The sequence below is a fragment of the Gekko japonicus genome, unplaced genomic scaffold (assembly GCF_001447785.1).
Source record: "Gekko japonicus isolate JY-2015 unplaced genomic scaffold, Gekko_japonicus_V1.1 scaffold6, whole genome shotgun sequence".
NCBI classification, from domain to species: Eukaryota; Metazoa; Chordata; class Lepidosauria; order Squamata; family Gekkonidae; genus Gekko; species Gekko japonicus.
The window spans coordinates 2,184,235-2,204,703 of NW_015166417.1; the positions used below are offsets into that span (position 1 = coordinate 2,184,235).

General features: G+C 42.3%; 2 protein-coding genes across 3 annotated transcripts in view; one reads left to right on the forward strand and one right to left on the reverse strand.

Annotated features, from left to right (window-relative positions):
- The window catches only part of TANC1 (tetratricopeptide repeat, ankyrin repeat and coiled-coil containing 1), a 216,811-nt gene extending 207,412 nt beyond the window's left edge, over window positions 1-9,399 (forward strand). The window contains 4 exon segments of the mRNA XM_015411532.1: window positions 3,220-3,311; window positions 4,401-4,547; window positions 4,938-5,038; window positions 6,944-9,399. Of these exon segments, the coding sequence (XP_015267018.1) occupies window positions 3,220-3,311; window positions 4,401-4,547; window positions 4,938-5,038; window positions 6,944-8,360 (1,757 nt within the window). The 3' untranslated portion in view covers window positions 8,361-9,399.
- Window positions 9,400-10,180: 781 nt separating this feature from the next.
- Window positions 10,181-20,469, reverse strand: part of WDSUB1 (WD repeat, sterile alpha motif and U-box domain containing 1) — a 37,735-nt gene continuing 27,446 nt past the window's right edge. For both annotated transcript variants that reach the window (XM_015411554.1, XM_015411555.1), the window contains exons 10-11: window positions 14,468-14,608; window positions 10,181-11,055 (exon numbers count right to left, since the gene is read on the reverse strand). In XM_015411554.1, coding sequence (XP_015267040.1) covers window positions 10,877-11,055; window positions 14,468-14,608 — 320 coding nt within the window. In that variant the 3' untranslated portion in view covers window positions 10,181-10,876. The remainder of the gene's footprint in view (window positions 11,056-14,467; window positions 14,609-20,469) is intronic.

Consider the following 20,469-nt stretch of genomic DNA (forward strand, 5'->3'; position numbering starts at 1 on the left):
TTGTAATATTGGCAGCCTTAGTGGAGATAGAACAGCACAAGGGTGAGTGCCATTTGGTCCAAGAATGAGGGTGGGGGGAATCCAGTAGATTTCATGGTGCTCATTTTAATTTGTGGTGTCTCCACTAAATTTTGGAGAATAGCAGTGATCTGTATATGTTGTTTCCCTTAAATCTGGTGGTCTAACTTAAGACCTGTGTGTCTGGGGACAGCAGTGTGCTATTACATTTCAGTAACTAGTGTTTAGGTAAAGGTAAAGGTTTCCCTTGCTCGAAAGCCAGTCGAATCCGACTCTAGGGTTGCGGTGCTCATCTCCGTTTCAAAGCCAAAGAGCCAGCGCTGTCCGAAGACGTTTCCGTGGTCATGTGGCCGGCATGACTAAACACCAAGGCGCACGGAACGCTGTTACCTTCCCACCCAAGTGGTCCCTATTTATCTACTTGCAATTTCTTGCTTTCGAACTGCTAGGTTGGCAGGAGAACTAGTGTTTAAAGCAGGGGAAATTAAGTCCAGGTAAGGAGCTGACTAGTCAACCTTATATGGAGAGAAATAAGGGATGTGACCCTGTTGATTCCCATGGACCTCTCAGCTGCTTTCAGTACCATTGGCCATGATATCCTGGATGAAGAGGCCAAGATGAGAATTGGGAGTATGGACTCGGGTGGTTCCAGCCCTATCTGGCTTAACAAATCCAGAAGTGGTTTATTTAGGGGGACAGCCGCCTAACTCCACAGCGCTTTGAGCTATGGAGTTCCTTGTTGACAATGCCGTTCAATATATATGTGAAACTGCTAGAACACCCAGCTCTGTTCTTCTGGTTATCAAAATCAGAAGATTCACTGAATGTCTGGAGGCCAGTAATAGGCTAGAGAAGAGTCAACAAACTGAAGAACAGTCCAGAAAAGATTAAAGGGCTCTTGATTGATAAAAGTAGTTAGTCAGATCTTAATGGGTCAGACAGTTCTGGATAAGACTGCACTCTGTCTGGACAAGTAGCTTGGTTTGCAGCTTGAAGTACTTCTGGGCCCGTAGTGATGGCCATGTCACTACCTGTGTTGTTCAGTATTTTTGGTTAGCGTGCTAGCTATGGCCTTTCCTTGAGAAGCAAGATCTGGCTACAGCTATGCATGTTCAGATCCCATTCAGGTTAGATTCCCATATTGAGCTGGGGCCCATATTAAGCTGGGCAGGGCATTTCCTCCATGCATTGTACCTTTCCTTCCCTGACAAATGAGGCATATACGATGTCCTGGAACTCCAGCTTTATTATGGTGCAGCCGGACCCCCAATACAAACTTTCACCATTAGTTACATCACTCTTGTGCATTCCACAGCCTCTTTTCTCTTCTCCTCTGCAACGACCACCCCCAAATCTGTCCCATCATAGCTTTAAGGTTCTGTCCCTGGAGTGGGAGCTGCCCCCTTGTTCCAGTCTCTGCCCGCCTAGTCCATTGGCCACACAGCCTGAGCAGCACCCCTCTGCTGCTGAGAGCAGCTGAGACCGCTAGCCAGCCTTTTCCCACAGCGCTTGTTCCAAGCCAGACACACCACAGCAGACAGTCGGCAGCCTCAGGCCCCTGCTTGCCTTGCCCGTCCCAGCCCTTTTCCCAGGCTATGGCCCTGACCTGTGCAAGGACCACAAGGCAACTCTGCCACACTTACCATAATGCGTTCTGTGTGGTTGTGGCCTTTGAATGCCATTTAGAACCTTCAGGTGGTACAGAATTCATCAGCACGACTATTGACTGGCATGGGTTAATTGTACTCCGCCAGTTCTTAACAGACTGAATTGGTTGCCAATTCCCTCTGGGGGCAGATTCAGAATCCTGGTGTTTAAAGCCTTAAATGATCCATGTCAAAAGTGCCTGAGTGTCCGCTGGAGAGTGACAACTACTGAGAGGGCCTCTTCCTTTCAGCAGTTTGTCTGATATCTAGTCTACTTACACACCAAGCGAAAACATTAGTTGACCAGTTCCATGTGGGTAGCTGTGTTAGTCTGTAGTAGTGGAACAAAATTTTAGTCCAGTAGCGCCTTAGAAACCAACAAGCTTGATTAGAGCAAGGAGATATGCATAGGGGTGGGAAGCACAGAAAATTAGCATCTGTAATGAGTTAAGAATCTCATGTCCCTATTCAGCCCTGGGGGATCCGGGGAAATGTTGGCCTTTATGGTGGTTCCGGAGTCGCACTTTGCTGCCCAGGAAAATCTTACGATTTCCATGGGCATTATGTTGGTTTGTGATGGCATACTTTCATTTTAATGCTTAGAGAATTTAACAATCTTGTGCTGATCTTGCTGATAATATCTATACATTTTTTTGTGCTGGACTTTTAAGATTAGGGATGGAGTGGATTTATCTTTGGATTCATCCTGTTTTAAGATTTTGCTCCAGCAATCTTCTGCCAAGCTTTGTGGGGAATAAAAAAACAACATAAGGATAGAATGTTTTTTTAATGAATATGCGCTTCCATGAACCTTTGATTCCAGTATCCCAAGAAATTATACCCAGGTGTGGCAAATTGGAAGGGGGGGGGCTCTTTAGTACTACAGAACTAGCCCTTTATCTGTCGATATAGTAAAACACTTTTTAAAATTATGCTTTAAGTCAAGGGGAAAATATGGAAACCCTTTCAAAATTAGATTGTGTGCTGAAAAACAGATGCTTTTTGACATACAAAGGGCAAATTCTGAAAGTATTCCTGTTCATTATTTTTGTTTCTCTGTTGCAGCACACGGTCTTCTGTGCTAGGCTCCCCACATCTCTGGGTCATGGAAGTGCATCCCCCTGGGGTCACCTTGTTGGAAAAAAAAAATCCCAAATGTTCCTAGTCTCCACAGACACTCATGGGTAGGGAAGCACAAAAGTACAAACCCTTATCAGACTGGTCATCAGAATTTGCACAATCTGAGAAGCAATATAAGGAGGGAGAAAAAACATCGGGTCATGAGATGTATCCTAATAGGATTTTGTGATCAACCCTAGCATTTCTTATCTTGCTGGTTTTTACCTGCAGCTTAAGGTTTTATTTGTAAGGCATTTTATGATATTGGTTTTTTCATTTTTTTTTTTTTAATTCTGATCTAATCTTTAAGCTGGTCTGAGCATTATTGATACATACAGCTAAGAAGTCCTTTAAAAAGCAATATGTATATCTTGAAGATTTTAGCATGAAGGTTTCAGCATGATGCATGTTTAATTATACATGAATTAAATTTCAGGAAATGCAGCCTGGGCTATGGCCACTTCGAAACCTGATATTCTGATAATCCTCCTGCAAAAGCTTGTTGAAGAAGGAAACATAATGTACAAAGTACGTTTATCTTTGCTTTTATTTATAGCACTAATATCCAAATGCTTGTATGTATGAACTTGTTACACAATGGTACATGCCGGTAGTTCAGGTTGCTGAACAATTATTGGAAATTGGATGTCTCGTGGGACCAGTGTACAAAAGAGGACATTGTTGTAAAACTCAGAGAAAAGACCCAGTGGTATCTGGGTAAATTTAATGAAAATCCAGATCTTTGCAAAAACTATAGGTTTAGAGTGCAACTAGATGTTACAGTGTCAATGGGCCCAACCTGTTTCAACAGTTGAAAATGTGGGTGGGGGGGGGTCAAGAGTATGTGTTACTACTACACTGCAGACCTGATCAGGTTCGGACCCTTGTGGCATTTTTAAATGGCCCAAATTCAGCTGTAAAATGGCAGCAATGGTGTCCACAGGTTTAATCTTTGGCTGCAGTAATGTCTAGAGAGCCAGTTTGGTGTACCAGTTAAGTGCACGCGGACTCTAATCTGGGAGAACTGAGTTTGATTCCCCACTCCTCCACATGCACCTGCTGATGTGACCTTGGGTCAGTCACAAGCTCTGGCACAGCTGTCCTTGAAAAAGAGCAGTTTGTGTCAGAGTTCTCTCAGCCCCACCCACCTCACAGGGTGTCTGTTTTGGGGAGGGGAAGGAGTTTGTAAGCTGCTCTGAGACTCCAAGTGAAGGGCGGGGTATAAATCCAATCTCTTCTACTTCTTCTTCTTCTTCTAGTTCTGCCTTTAGGTGATGCTTTGTTTATGCCTGCCTGGTTGTCCCATGTGATTCAGTGCCGCTGACTCTATTAAACCAACTACAAAATTATTCTTCGAAGTCTTGGTGAAGACACCTGTTCAATCCAGCAAAAAAACAAACAAACCCCAAACCCAACCCTCTCTAGAATGACATGATCCAGCATATATTTTCCTTGGTCAATATCTGGGTCATGTATTACTCCTTGGTACTATAAAACCCAGCATTCTAGCTTTCTGATTTTCTCTCCAGCAGAGCCCATTAACATGTCGGATATTTTTAAGATGAAAGCAGCATTTTAGAACAAGATTGTCAAACTTCTGTGCTCTTCACCTTGCAGAAAGGGAAGATGAAAGAGGCGGCACAGCGGTACCAGTATGCCTTAAGGAAGTTTCCTCGGGAGAGTTTTGGAGAAGAAATTAAAGCATTCAATGAGCTCAGAGTTTCTCTATACCTAAACTTGTCACGATGCCGAAGAAAAACAAATGTAAGCTCTTGTAGTGCAAGTTTTACTATATTGTGACAAATAATAAGGTTCTAGAGGGAAAACATGCATGTAGATAAATGGATCTGAGTTGCTAGAGACTGCCTACTAATTTAGAAAATGTATATGCCACCTCTGTAAAGACCTTTTCGAAGGCAACTTGCAAACCTATCCAGCAATTGCTGCCTGTCCTGACGTAGAATGTAATAACTGATGTATGGTAGTACCACAAAGTGCTTCAGTAGTTTCAAGGCGGCACTTTCTGTTATCCGTGTACTGCAAAAGGATTAATGGCTTGGCTTTGCAGTATGGGTTAAAACAGTAATCAGCATAAATTTGATCAAGAAGCTGTGTGGAAATTAAGAGTTTGTGACTGCTTTATTGTTTTGCTAGGATTTTGGCATGGCAGATGAGTTTGCTACTAAGGCACTTGAACTCAAACCCACATCCTACGAAGCCTACTATGCCAGAGCAAGAGCCAAGAGGAACAGCAGGTACTTAAAGACATACATACAACAGCCCTTTCTTGTTAGCGTTGTGGCGACAGTAAGCAGGATATTAGTGTAACTTTATTAAAAGGCTACTAGAAAGAGCAAATAATATAAACAAGTACGGTCTTTATTATTTCTCATCTGCCCTCCCCCCTCCACAGGGTTTGATAGAAGATGGAGTGTCTTAACATGTTCTCATCTGTTTCTGCCAACCCCACAGTACATACGTTTATATTTATGCAGATAGAGACAACAGTCTTGGTCAATAACATGGGAAGAGTTTGGAACTGAGGAATGAATAGGGCTGTCAGCTCTGGGTTGGGAAATACCTGGAGATTTTGGAGGTGAAGCCTGGGAGAAGGTGGGGGTTTGGGAAGGGAGGGACCTCAGCAGAGTATAATGCCATAAAATCTAACCTCCAAAAAAAGCCATTTTCTCCATGGGAGCTGATCTGGGTCGTCTGGAGATCCCTTGTAGTAGCAGGAGAATTCCAGGTGCAACCTGGAGGTTGGCAACCCTAGGAATGGATCTTGTTGAAGATATTCTATCATTTTTCAGATAGGGAACTACATTAAAAGCAGGGGGACTACAAGGACTCGTGGGGTAGAAGACATCCCGGCCCCACACTTACCATTGCCATTTGTCTCTCAATTTTCCAATGACCACTCAGGCATCCTTTCTGCCCCCCCCATAAGTTTTCTTCCTCTCTCCCCTTCCTCAGTTGCTGCTTCTCTCTGCCCCATCTCCATCACTCCAAGTCTCTTGTCACTGCTGATGCTACCTCCTTGTGGCCAGCTGATGGTGGGGGGGGAGGGGCAGTGAGAATGAGAGAGCATGTCCAGCCCAGACTCTTTTGTTACCTGGCCCAGTGACTGCAGGCCTCCCTTGCTGTCTCCAGTCAGGTGATGGGAAGTCTGGGTTTTAGGTACTTCCCCATCAGCTGGCCACAGGGAGACAGAATGTGCTTTGTACTCTAAGCCTCTCGCGTCTACCCACCATTTCCATTGATCTTGCCACACTTGCAGTATCTCTTTCACTTCTCTGGCTTGGAGGATTTAACATTTCCCTTTTTAAATAGTTTTTAATGCAAACCTGGGGGTTAGCATAGGTCTGTAGAAAAATCCACCCTGTCTGAACACTGCCCCATTGTTCAGGTTCCTTTAATTCTTACTATGAGGCCACGGTTCAGAATTAGATACAGAGCTGGAAATGGGTATTTCCAGTGTGTGTTTTGCCTCCCCCCCCCCAGCTTTAAATATAACTTCTATAACAAATATGTGTGTGCTTATTTCTTTTCATTATAGCAGCATCTCCTTCAAGCTGTCTCTCCTTCCCTTACAGCCGATACATTATGCTAAAAAGAGGGGAATGGGGAATCCTTTGCACAGAGTCATGACGTAGCCAGCTGTTTTAGAACTGTATCTCACAGCATTATGCTAAAAAGAGGGGAATGGGGAATCCCCATGAAGTAGCCAGCTGTTTTAGAACTGTACCTCACAGAGTCTTTGCCTGTAGTGAGATAATATGATATGAAGTCAGCCAAGTAGGTGTGTTCTGCTGAAAATGCAGATGTTGCAAGAGACTTGCTACATGCCATGACCCCAAGGACTGTACCATATAATCCTAGGTGCATGTCCTTCTCCAGAACGTGACTAAGACACAACCAATGGGTAAAACCTTTTGTTACCTCAGTAGCCAGCCAGACGTATATTGCTTCCTGTGAGGACCTTTGGTCTCTTTTGGCATACTGTAGAAAGGACATGAGACTTAAGCATCCAAATCTTAAGATTCATATAAGAGGTTTTGAGATGTAGTGCATAACAAGGAGCGTAGAGACAGGTGTCTTGGTATGCAGTAGTTAAAATGTAAATGTGCCCAGTTTACTGAATATGCTTCTTCCTTCTCCAGGCAATTCCATGCAGCCCTCAGTGACCTGCGTGAAGCCATAAAGTTGTGCCCTGGTAACCAAGAAATAAAGAGACTGCTCGCTCGAGTTGAAGAGGAGTGCAAACAACTCCAGAGGACACAGCAACAAAAACAGCAGTGTCCTCTGCCAACCCAGCAGAGTAACGACTCTGACAATGAGGGGGAAGCTCTTGTGCAGGACCCCTTCAGCTTGGAAGAGATAGAAGAGGAGGAATTTTTGCATGAGGAGGCTCCTGGCCCATCTACACAGAGGCTGCCACTTTCCCAAGCTGCTTCCTCTTGCAACAGAAACCCCCCAGAAGGGAGTCCCCAGAAATTTAGGCCTATTTCCCCCCCAAATAGAGCAGGCAGTAAATATCTGCGAGAGCCTGGCTTGACAATGCAGCCCACCAAACAAGCCCAGATAGTGAAAACTAATCAGCATCTGAATTCCATCCAGTCTGGGGCAAGAGCTGGAAGGGGTCAGCCTGCCACAAGGACTCAGCCCCTTCAGTATCTTCCTCCAAGCCCTGTGCCCTCCAGGCACCTCACAAATCTAAGCAACAATAAAAGCCAGCATCTGGATGGCACAACCACACTTTCTGCAAGCATGACTGCAGGAAGTAGCTCTGCAGTATTCAGTGAAAGACTAACAGCCGGACAGTTTCCGTACTTGCAGCATAGTGACAAAGGATCTTCTCACATTTTCTTAACCAAATCCAAAACTCACGAGAGACTAGCCGTCCATGCTCCTCCAAACATGGAGAAAACAGGTCAGTTTCCATCTCCAGGAATTAGTGAGGTAAGGCAGCAAAGCTCTGTGAGCTCTAGTCCCGTTTCTGCCAACATGGTAGTTTCCAGCTCAACAAGCAGCTTATCTTCAAGCAGCAGCTTTTCTGAGAGTCTGAAAGGGCAAGGTCCTGATGTCCGAATGAAGGAGAGCAAAGCTAACCAAGGTCAGAGTGGAACAGCAGAACACAGGCCTCGAAATACTCCCTTCATGGGAATCATGGATAAGACTGCACGGTTCCAACAGCAGATGAACCCATCAAATCGCAGTTGGCATGGCCAGACTGCAGAGGGATTCCTGAAAGGTGTTGTGACAACTGGAGGAACTCCATCTTCAAGTTGCGAGCAGTTCCCTGCCAAGCAGTTAGGCAGCTATGGAAATCAAACATTCTCCTCTTCTTCCATTTTGACATCAGGGGAGAGTATCCAGAATGGGATGCAGTCTAAAGAACTTGAGGAACTCAAGTGCCAAGCATCTGCCTCCTCACAAGACAGCAGGATAGCTAAGCCCGTGGCTCATTTGTACCAGGAAGTTCTCGCTAAACAGCACTCTCAGCTTAATAAAGACATTCATCCAAGTCATGTCACTTCTACAAAGCCAAAGCGATCTTTTGTAGAATCTAATGTGTGAATAGTTCTACCTGTTTTATCACAAACCATGTCTCTCTTTGGTTGTAAAACTTAGCACATAGTGGCATATAACTAAAATTAATAGCTGGTATTTTACAGGGTGTATGACGAACTTTGATCATCCAGCCACCTCTTGAACATTAAAACAGGCTGTCCAGTCAGCAAAATATGGGCTACCACCACTTAGTTTATTAACGCAGTGGAGGTGGAATTCCATCACTGATGTCAAATTTAAGAGAGGATTTAAACCTGCTTGCCTGATTAACTATATTAGTAAAAGTACCAAGCTAAGTCCTTTGTTTCGTACAGCCATGTATATATCCTGTTAAAAAATGTTTTAACTCCTGCAAGGTGGTGGGATCCGTAGCACACCCAGATCTGTCCATGACTGTTTTCCTGTCAGGAAGATTAAGCATTACTCTTCCAGCTTAATTAAAATACAAGTGTAATTTCAGGAAACTTTCTGTCACTTCTGTGGAAGTCATTCAGCAGCCATATTTTATTTGATTGTGTGAATAATTTTGACTTTAGTTACTGTAAGGCAGCAAAGAAATTACAAATGGGGGGGGTTGCATGCATTGTGTTCAACATCCTGGTTATTGCACTGAGTAATATATGACATGTTAACAACATATAACAGCACTTTACATAGTTTATCTAAACACCCTTTGAGGTGCTATGTAAGTAACAAGATGGAGAATAAGGAAGAGGACTGCAAGTTTTTGCTATGTTTTTATAGATCTCTGAATGAACATTGGTGGGAGGAATATGTGGACTTACTTTTATAGGAAGGGGCACCTGATACTGTCCCCTCAGTGCTTCAGTGGGAAACTTCTTAGTTGCGAGGCTGTTTCCAAGATGACTAGTTTGTAAGGACATTCCTGTAAGTAACAAAGGGCAACAGAATACTCCACCTTGTACAAGCTCAACCTTTAACAAATTACTCCCTTGTGTACAGTATGTATGTACATTGTAATGGCATTCTCCGCACGATTTTTAAAAATTCCATAAAGAATTTGCAATTTCTAAATGAATTGTTACTCTTTAGCTTATTTATTGTTTCTCTTGGTATTTGTACAATCTTATTTTATTCTCTCGTTCTGTAGATCTATTTTTTTGCACAGCTACTGTATTTTTCCCATATGAAATAAAAGACTATTAATATAGCTTATGATCCAGTAGTATACAGTTTGTTGCTACAAAAGAGTTTCATCAGTGATGCACCTTTAGAGTTGGTCAGGAATTTAATGGCCGCGCACCAGGCTCAATGGGTTACTTTTCCAACCAAGAATAACCTTTTGAGACTGACTGGCTGTTTTGTTTGATCTTGGGGTGACAGGCTCAGTGCTGATCCTCCAGTGGCCATGACAACCACTGCACACCAGACTACTTGTGAATTGGGGCATACCCTACTCATGATGTGTTTGTGCAGTATACTATGAGCATAGCAGTTGTAGGAAGCACCACTGATGTGCCCACTTAATTAGCTTCTCAGCATAGTTTGAGAGGTTTGCCAGTTAGTACTTAAGTATGCTCCACTGAAGATATGTAATAGCTAATTAAAGAAGCATGATGTCAGTGCTGGCTTCTAGCCAGAGTGCTCGTGCCAGGACTGACTGGTGTCCCAGGCCACAGATCACCACCCTCTTCAAAATCTAAAATACCAGTGATGAAAATTCTTCAAACTCCTGCTATGCTTCCTCCCACAAAGGGCTTCATGTGCTTTCCTGCAAAAGATGTCAACAGTTTTACTTCTCATGTGAACGTTCTAAAGAAAATATTAAAATGTTTATTAATATTTTATAAGGTTTATAACAGACCTAGGAATTATTTACAATCACTGAGCTATAGTAATTGCACTTAGTGAACATACTAGCAGTAAGTAAAGCAGTAGATTACATACATGTGTGCATCATAAACAGCGAGAGTGGTCTATCAGTGCCAGTAAGCACTGCACAGCCAAACATTGCACCAGTCAAGGATATAACAAATCAGTCCTATCTAGACAAGTTCTTGATATTTAAAGATGCAGCAGAGTCCGGTGAGAGGGATCATGTGGTTGAATATTTGTAGTTACATATTCAAGAAATGGAAACCATTCTTCTGTGAACTGAGTCATTTTCGGATAAATCTCAGATTGGAGAAGATGGTCAGACCTTGTTGTACCAGAGAGATCTTGTTCCATTTTAGGGCAATCACTGTTTTTGCTGCCACCAGAAAACTATTAATTAGTATTCTAGGAATTGTTACGTCCTGCCAATAGTTCAGAAATAGTATTTCTGGTACTAATGGAACCTCATATCCCGTTAGAACATTTTTTATGATCACTCACTTTATACAGTATATAATTCAGTCTACAGAATTTTTCTTCCCCCCTCCCCAGTGTTCACATTTATGTGTAAAGGAATTTATAATATTCATTTAGAGAGATGACAGATACCTGAACCAAGAAGCTTACACTCTGAATTATCCACCTCCAGTTTGATTTCCTCTAATCCGAAAAATTACTCAAGTTATTTAAGACCGTGGGTTTTGATTGTGCACTGGCTGTGTTTCTAACCAGCGATTGATAGCCATTTTCAAAGTTCTATTTGGGGTAAGTACAAGTCTCTGAAGTGGGAGATTTGTCATAGGACTCGAGTGCCTTTTGTTAACAATCCAGTTTTCCATTGCTTCCTTCTCATAGGAGTAGCCATCTAGAGAAATTATAAACATCTGAATCATTAACAGGAATGTATAACCAAATCCTAAAGTAACACTGTATTTTAGGAAGGGGTTTTAATAAGTATTTCAGTACAATCAGATGCAAGTTTGTTAAAGGACTCTCTCAATACCCAGCAAGATGGGGGGGGGGGAGTACACAATAGAACCAGGGTGAATCTAATAGCAGCACCCCCAATGAGGAAGGGCACATATTTTGTCCAAAGTAGGGTTTGATGCATGGATTGGTCGGTAGCAAAAAGCAGGGTCTATCCAAATAGGTTGCGATGCATCCTACCTAGACTATTTCTGCATCCCACCAGTTGAGAACCACTACTCTAAAGGAATCTGCACCCAGTCTTGACTGCTTCACTAGTATGCCTGCATGATGCATGTCTGCAAACATTTCTGCATCCATACTCTACATGAAGTGCCCTTTTTCCTTCTATGTCTGTTAAGGACAAAGGCTTCTTTTTCCTCTTCTTCCAGTGTCTCTACTACTGCTGTAATTTTGATAATGAACTTCTTGGAACAGGAACATGTCCCTCTTTGTTATTAAACTCTATAAAGCCTTAACTAAAATTTCAGGTAGCTGTGTTGAGCCACTGGATTCCCCCCCTCCCCCCAAAGCATCAGCAGGAGAGATAACATTATGTACAGATTTTGTCCATATCTTGCAATTTTACATCACTGGAGATCATTTTTTTTTCTCATGGAAAATCAGTAATCTGATTTTCTTGGAATTAAACTATCAGAATAAATAAGTGCTATGGTGGAAGACAGGACATTAGCTTCTCCTAAAAATTAATCCCTCTTCTCCAAGAATTTGCTAAATGCAGAAGGCTGCCATTTCTCAGCTCATCTATTCTATTACTGATTTGAATACTGGCTTTAAAATTGCTTTCCAAAGTTCATCACGGAGCTGTCAAAGGAATCATCAGAGCTGCTAGGCAAGGTCCCCTGTGCCCACGGCCTTTCATGTATAAAACAGCAGCACCAAAACAGTGACGTGACTAGGCAGTAAATTACAATTGATAATCTGCATTTTAATAGCCCTCATTCAGTACTGCTAAATAAAAAGTCAACTCTGTAATGCCACTTTCTTGTAAAAAAACCATTGCTTACTAACGTTGGAGTTAGTAAGCTTCAGAAGCATAAACACTTTTATTTTGAGATTCAATTACCACTTAATAAATGCAGTTTGCTTGTCTTTATCACCTTTAAACACACACACACACACACACACACACGTAAGAGGAAGAAATGAATCCCAATGTTTGTTATTTAGCATTTTTGAGACATGAGACGGATATCAAAGGAGGAAGATATAAAAGGCATAGAAATAATAATCATAGGTTTACTGAAATGTCTAGTGCATCTCATAATATGTATTTCTTGTCGGGCAAGAAATGAAAAGAAATAAGGTAGAAATTATGAGTACATGGCAAGGCAAGACAGAGCAAGTTTATGCTTTCAAGTACTAGTAATTTACTCCCACATTCAATACAGCACTTCACTTGTGTGCTGCCCCCACTATTGTTGAGGGGTGGTGGTAAAAGAGATGTGCTGTTCCTTTTTATTCTCTGCAACCAGCAGAAAAAGGGGGTCAGCAATCTCACAATCTTTTGCAAAGAGCGTGAGGAAGCTGTGGTAAAAGGTCACACTGCCTAACACGCTACCAGGAGGACAAATATAGTCACATTACTTAAACCATCCAAAAGTCTCTTAGGCTTTCTAGTAGGTACATTAGGCCTAAGGGACAGATTCAACAGTAAAACATCATTGCAAGTGCACGCCAAGATTGTGAACACTGGATTTCAGACTTTATATGGCCTTCACATAACTACAATTATTTAAACAAAAGCAGTAACAATTTAGTTCTTCAGTGACTTGCACTGGCACTTTAAATAGATAGACAGACAGAATAAAATTTGGAATCTATCCATCTATCAATCATCACTGCCAGTTTGGTGTAGTGGTTAAGTGCACAGACTCTAATCTGGGAGAACTGGGTTTGATTCCCCAGTCCTCCACTTGCACCTGGCTGGATGACCTTGGGCAAGCCATAGTTCTGGCACAGCTGTTCTTGAAAAAGAGCAGTCTCTGTCAGAGCTCTCTCAGCCCCACCTACCTCACAGGGTGTCTGCTGTGGGGAGGGGAAGGGAAAGGAGTTTGTAAGCCGCTCTGAGACTCCTTTGGGTAGTGAAGGGCGGGGTATAAATCTAATCTCATCCTCTACTACTTTAAGCAAGCCTCTGAATGCGGTCAAGTGGTTACGGGAAAATAAACTGAAGCTGAATCCAGATGAGACAGTGGTGAGGGTCTTTGGAAGGGCCACTGCTGTAAAGAGAATTGTTCTCCCTCCCATGAGGTACAATTTTTGCTGAAATATTCTGGTAAGAGCTCAGGAGTCTTGCTGGAGCCTGGACTCCTACTGTAGAAACAGGTGGAAAACTCTTTTTTCCCAGCTGCACCTAGTTTGGAAGATGGCTCCCTATTTGCAGATGCCTTTTCTAGCCATGGTGATCCCCGTTACAGTAATCCTGTAGCTGGATTAGTGTAAAATGCTGTACTTGAGGCAGTCCTTGAGGGCAACCCAGAGGATTCAGCTGCAGTCGTGTGTGTGTGTGGGGTGTGTGTGTGTGGGGGGGTTATCACAGTCCAGCAGTCAGAACCATATTACTTGTACCGTCAGGTCCCATCACTGGCTGCCAATTAGTTGCCAGATCCAATTCAAGGTGCTGATGTTTATCTTTAAAGCCATTCATGACCTGGGGGCCATATATTTGAAAGACAGCCTTCCCCTGCATGTTACTGTGCAATAGCCAGGGTGGTAAAATGGTGAGAGTACTAGATTAGGATCTGAGAGACGTGGGTTTAAATCCTAACTCTGCCATGTAAACTTGCTGGGTAACTTTGAGTCAGTCACACATCCTTGGCCTGAACTACCTCACAGTTGTTGTGAGGATAAATGGAAAGGGGAGAATGTTATAACATACTTTGTGCCCCCACAGCAGAGAAAAATGGGATGCAGATGAGATAAACAAATAAAGAACTTCGCTCTGTCTAGCAGGGTTTCTTGTCTGTGCCCCCTCTGTGTAAAGTTACAACACAACAACCAAAGCACAGATTTTTTGTGCCCCCTCTGTGTAAAGTTACAACACGACCAATTGGGTTGCTGACCAATATTTGTGGAACACCCAGAAGGGGTGAGAGAGCCTCCCCCAGCTTTTGGACAGGGCTATAAAACAAAGTTATTACATTGAGCTTTATGGACAGTTTGACTTTTAACAGGGGGACAAAAAGAACATTTTTTTTCGCTGCTGATACAATAAGTGGAACTGTTTGCCAGGATCCAAGCATTTATCTTTGCACTTAAAGACAGAGATAATTCTGCTTCACACCTACCTGCAGCAATGACTGGTTCTTTCATAAGTTCCTTTGTTATAGGACACAGGAATTCATCAGGCACAGCCTCACAGGCAGATTTCCTTTCCATCTGCAGTTCTTCAATATTCCTTAACACTTTATTGCGAAGGCCTAAAGATTCTGGAAAGGAATTCAGACATTAAACACATTAGACTTTGTAGTTTACAGCTCAAACTTGAAAAGTGACTCTGAATAAATATTTCATTCAGGCCACCACCAAAACTTTCCTCTCCTTCCTCTAAACACAACTGTCCAGTACTTTTGCTTAAAGCCTGACATTGCACGAATAACCAGTCTGATACACTATCTTCAACAATAGTTTTAAGTGAAAAATCAAACAGGGTGGACTGAGTTGGAGAACATCTACTTGCATGCAGAAGGTCCCAGATTGAATCCCTCTCACTTCTGGTTAAAAAGATTAGGTAGTAGCCTATGCAAAAGACATCTGTCTAAGACCTTGGATAGCCATTGCCAGTCACAGTAGAAAACCTAAACCACTAACCCTCAATAACCCAGTGGTCTGATTCGTTCAAGACAGCTTCATGTGCTCAAACAATCTATTATCCAAAAAAAAAAAACCCAACCATTATCCCCAAAAAACAAAACCCCACCCTAAACTGAACTCCTTTATGGACCATACTAAAAAGCATGAACATGCTCACAAACTGTTACATGTTCTGCAAGAATATGAGTCATTAATTGGAGAAAGACTTCCTATAACCCTAACCCTTCCCACATATGCAGAAATGGGCTCACAAAAAGTTTAAAATTGTGTTCAAAGTCTGCAGAGCACCCACTACACTGATCAAGTCTTAGAAACAATTTTCATAATTTGTGGGAAGGGAGGTGGGACCGAGCAGATTCTGGCTGGGTGTGTGATGCAGGATACAATACATCCTTCCTTAATCCTATTGTTAACTGCTACCAGTAGGAAATGGCTGTACTTTGTTTCAATGGGCCCTGCTGTCCTAATTTAACCATTGTTTATGTTGTTACACGGCAATTAGCTTGGAAAAGAAGCTGGTTCTATTTGCATGGTAATGAAGTATTCTTCCACAGAGGTGTCAAAAACAATCAAACAGGCTAATGAAATGCTATGTGAACCACCTGCTGGTCACCTTCTCCTCAATTAAATGCCTCTGGGAGCAAAGAAAACTAACATAGCAGGACAAGAACCAAGCAATTAACATAAAACAGTGCAATAGGGTCCACAGTCCACACACTCATGGCTCATGAATTTCAAGGACATTCACTTACCTTCACAAAAGACTATTTGTATCGTGTAAAAACTATATTCTTCAAAAGACAATAAAGTTAGGCATACTGAGGCCATCAAGAATCAGACAATGAAAGACTACGAGTGCACACTGACAAAGAAAGAGAGCTTGCTAGGGTATGACATCTAGACCGTTATATGCCGAAATTAGTACAGAAAGCTAGAAATAGATTTTCTAATTTTGTTGTTCAGTCGCACAGTCGAGTCCGACTCTTCACGACCCCATGGACCAGATCACGCCAGGCCTTCCTGTCTTCCGCCGTCCTCTGAATTAGATTTTCTAATGCATAAAGTTAATACCTTTCGGGCTTTCTAACTCAAAACTTTCTGCATGCAAAGCAGAAGCTTTACCTCCCTGCCCTCAAGTTTAACAGATTTTACCAAGGAGTTGTAGATCAGAGGAATATCATGAAAAATACCAAATAAGCACATAAGAACTCTGCTGGATCACACCAGTGGTCCATTTAGTCCAGCATCTTGTCTCACACAGTGGCTAACCACTTATCCTGGAGGTTCAACAACAAGGCATAGAGGCTGAGGCCTCCTTCCCCTGATGTTGCTTCCTGGCATTGTTAGTCAGGGGTTTACTTTCTCTGAACATGGAGGTTCCTTCTAGTCAACATGGCTAATAGCCCCTGATAGACCTATTCTCCATGAACCTGTCTAATTCTCTTTTAAAGCTGTGGCCATCACAACATCCTCTGGCAGTGAATTCCATGTTTTAATCACTCACTGTGTAAAGAGGTATTTCCTTTTGTCCATCCTGAATCTACTGCCCATCAGCTTCACTGGATACCCTCAAGTTCTAGTATTTTGGAAAAGGGAGAGAAATTTTGTCAACTCTCCCCACCCCAATGATAATTTTATAAGCTTCTATCATGTCGCCCCCTTAGAAGTTGTCTCTTTTCTAAACTGAAGAGTCCCAGACTCTTCAGCCTTTCCTCATAGGGAAGGTGTTTCAACCCCCTAATAATTTCGGCTGCCATCTTGTGTATTTTTTCTAGCTCTGCAATGTGCTTTTTGAGAAATGGTGACCGGGACTGTGCACAGTATTCCATATGAGCAGGGAGAGTCCTCTGACTGAAACAGAATCTCAGTTCAGCAGTTTAGTTTAAAGGGGGGAGGGTAGCTCAGCACCTTGTACAGAGTGAAACCTCTGGCTTGCCTGAGTAGAGAACAGGATGGAGAGAGGCTCCTGACACAAGGAAGGTTCAGACAAGAATTGATCATGTTTGGAAAGACCCTGACAGATCCAATTTAGTTGGGAAGAAAAAAGAAGAGCTTTCAAAGGGAACTAAATCCCACTGAATACAGTTTAACTTTCAGTCCTGCCTTTTGAGGATAACCAGAGCAACACGTTTTCTGCTCTATTTGATCAGGACAATGCTTTACCCTGATGCAGTGGTTTTACACAACTATTGCTCTCCAGATACCACAGTTTGCAACTCTATTTGTTTATATAAATAGAACAATGTTTGGGGTGCTATTTCCAGACCTAAATTAGGCATCCAATGGGGTGTAAAATCATCATTGTGGCAAATAAATACATGTATTTGGGAGTCATAACTGTATCTCCCTGGAATGCACTCTGCATTGTAAATATCATCCGAAAGGGGGAGAAACCCAGCCTGCCTATTAACTATTCTGTTAACTTTTTCAGAACTGTGGGAGACGGCGTTTTATGCGAATGAAAATATTTTATATTTGTTTACCTAATGTAACATACACCTTGCCTCATTATGTCAAGCTATGCCAAATGTACTTTTATTTTCTTATTTGTGGCTTATAATTAGTTCTCAGAGGTATCATTAAAAAATCCCAGTACTCAGGCAACTAGCTATTATGCTGATTTTTCCCCCCACAGAGCATTTGTGTGTTCACCAGAGGTCACCTTGGCTGGGGACTCTGACTTTAGCTCCACTGCTTTCGATTTTTGTAGAAGCTTTCCATCAGCATTATCTCTTTGGTCTCGACTGACAGGTTTGGGAAATTTGGCCTATATGAATATTTAGGGAAATGCAAACTTCTCTTTTTATTTTTTTTAAAAAACTGATTAAACTGCAACTGTTATGGGTTTCAGGCTACAAAAGTTCTTTATGTGTTCCAGCTTTTGGGTGACAGACTGAAGGTAAAAACAAGATTTATTTATCATATGGCAGAGTTACACACAGGAAGCATATAACAACATAAAATACATAACCAAGTTGAAACAATGGGTATGCAGATGGATTGGGCAGTCCCCCGAAATACTAATATCTAAATTTTTTATCCACTCAATCCCAGCTGGGGAGAGTTCAAAGAGCTCTGTCACATCACCCTGGAAAGCATGACACTCACATTCCTGTGACAGATGGAAAATAGTTTGGCAGGCTGCATGACAATCGCATTTGGGTCCTGGTATTTTGCCCCATTTAAACAAGAGGTCTGCACAACTGCCAAAGCTGTTTGTATTCTATTAGCCATCTTCCATACTTTATGTGGCAAGTCAAATCCTGTGGGCCTCTTATTGGTGTTTATCAGGTCATGGATATCAGGTGGAACTGACTGCATCCATGTTTGCAACCATTCATTCCTAAAATCAGAATTTTGTGATGGTGGGATTTGTGCAGATCATATTGCTGGGTGTCAGGATCTTAGTCTAGGCCTGCGTCAGCCACGTCATTGTAGATGGGCAACTCTCTGTTTTCAATTATATTTCTATATTCCCGAAGAGCAGCTTGTCTTTGGAGATGTGGGGAAGCAATGTGGCACAACTTGGGTAGCCAATTAGTCAGAGTATATTCTGATGGTTCTCATTGCTGTGTTCAGTTGGACATCAAATTTGTGGACATAGGGGCTGTTCAGCCACACTGAAGCACCATATTCTGCAGTACTATACTCCAACCCCAAAGCTGAGCATCTAACTGCTGTAGCAGACCAAGTTGTACCATATAATTTTTAAAGAATGATTCACATGTGTTATTTTCGCTGCTACATTGGTAAGATGGTGTTTATAGCTCAAGGTCCTGTCCAGGGTAATGCCAAGGTACTTAGGTGTATGGTTGTGTGTAAGTTGGGTGCCATTAAGTTAGACATTCAGTTCGCAGTTGGCAAGACTGTTACTGAGATGGAAACATTAGCATTCTGTTTTTCCTGGACTTGGGATAATCCACCATTTATGTAGTAGTCATCCAGAATTTCAAGGTCCCTAGTCAGTATTTCTTCATTCTCATGTCAGTGAGAAACTCTGCGACCCACTTCTGAGTGGACGTGCTGCTATTGATCAGGAACTCATTATGAATGCTGTCAAAGCCTACTGCCTTTTTGCTCTTGATGTTCTTCAGTGCCTTGAAAGTCTCATCAGCACTGAAATCCCCTGACAGCTTGCAGTCTTCAGGGTAGGTGCGTTTCAAAATCTGAAGTTCTTTTTTTTATCCTGATAATGAAATCTCGATCCTTCGGAGCTCTAGTTAGGGATACCAGTTGGGCAGCTACCTCGTTTGATGTTCCCTCCAGAATTCCTTGGCACACAGGTGGGCTTGCACCTAGTTTTTTCAACAGACTCCATACTTTCCTATTGGAATGCCTGAAATCCAAATTTGCAATTGCTTTAATCCATTTTTGTCTACATGCAGCATCAAGTTCATGGAGTAGTTCATCTGCTACTTCTGGGTCTTTGCTGTCAAGGAAATTTTGATACAGTCTCTCATTCTGATAACTTCAGCCTGGAATATATTCTTTCTGATATCCTTGAGGAATGTGCCTTTTGGCCATCGATATAACAGCTCCAACAAATTGGCAGGCCCATCCAAGACAGCTATCCATACCATCACTGAAACCTTTCCAATTCGCCCTCTTAAAGTTCCATCATAGTCTAGGAAAAGACCTGATAACTGGTATTTGGGTTTCTAGCTCGAGGATTACAGGTCGATGCTGACTGTGTGGGAAACCTCAAGAACACATTTGAATCTAGGGAAGGGCTGACTTCTCCAGTCAGAGGAAACAAATGTTAAATCAGGGTTGGACTCTCTATTCCATGCCGCTGATTTAAAGGTGCCTCTGTCTTTACTGTTGAAAACAAGATGCAAGCCATGTTCTTCAACCCAGTTGACAAGTGCCTCACCATTCTTATCATTAGCCATGCATCACCAATTTCCATGGTGGCTGTCACCGGTGTATACAGGATGAAGGTGGGTTGATAGAACATGTGCTGACCATGAAACTGCAGGAGGTTTGTAAACACTGACAACATGTACTTCCCCAAATTTTACTACGATTGTGTGGATGTCATTATGGATATTGGTCAATACCAGCTTCACATTTTCAATGTTGCTTTCGGCATAAGTCACTATGCCATAGCTATGATGGTATGTGATATCAATAACATCATATCTTGCAATTTTCACTCTGTGGTGGGCTTGATTTTCATTATCAAGATGAGTTTCTTGAACAAGAGCTAAATCTATTTTATTGGCCAGTAAGATTTGCGACGAGTATTGGCATTTAGATTTGCTTATATGCTCAATATTCATTTGGCAGATTCAGATGCAGTCTCCTATACCGCTTGTCAATTAGTCCTGAGAAGGACTGTTTGATTGGTTGATTGTTTCCCTGTGTTTAGTGTAGCCAGGAGATCCCACAATTATCTGGCAGCCAGAAGATCTAGCTCTTTAGGGTGCACCACGAGCAGGTAAGCTAGAATTAAAAACAAGAAGCAAGTCCTAAA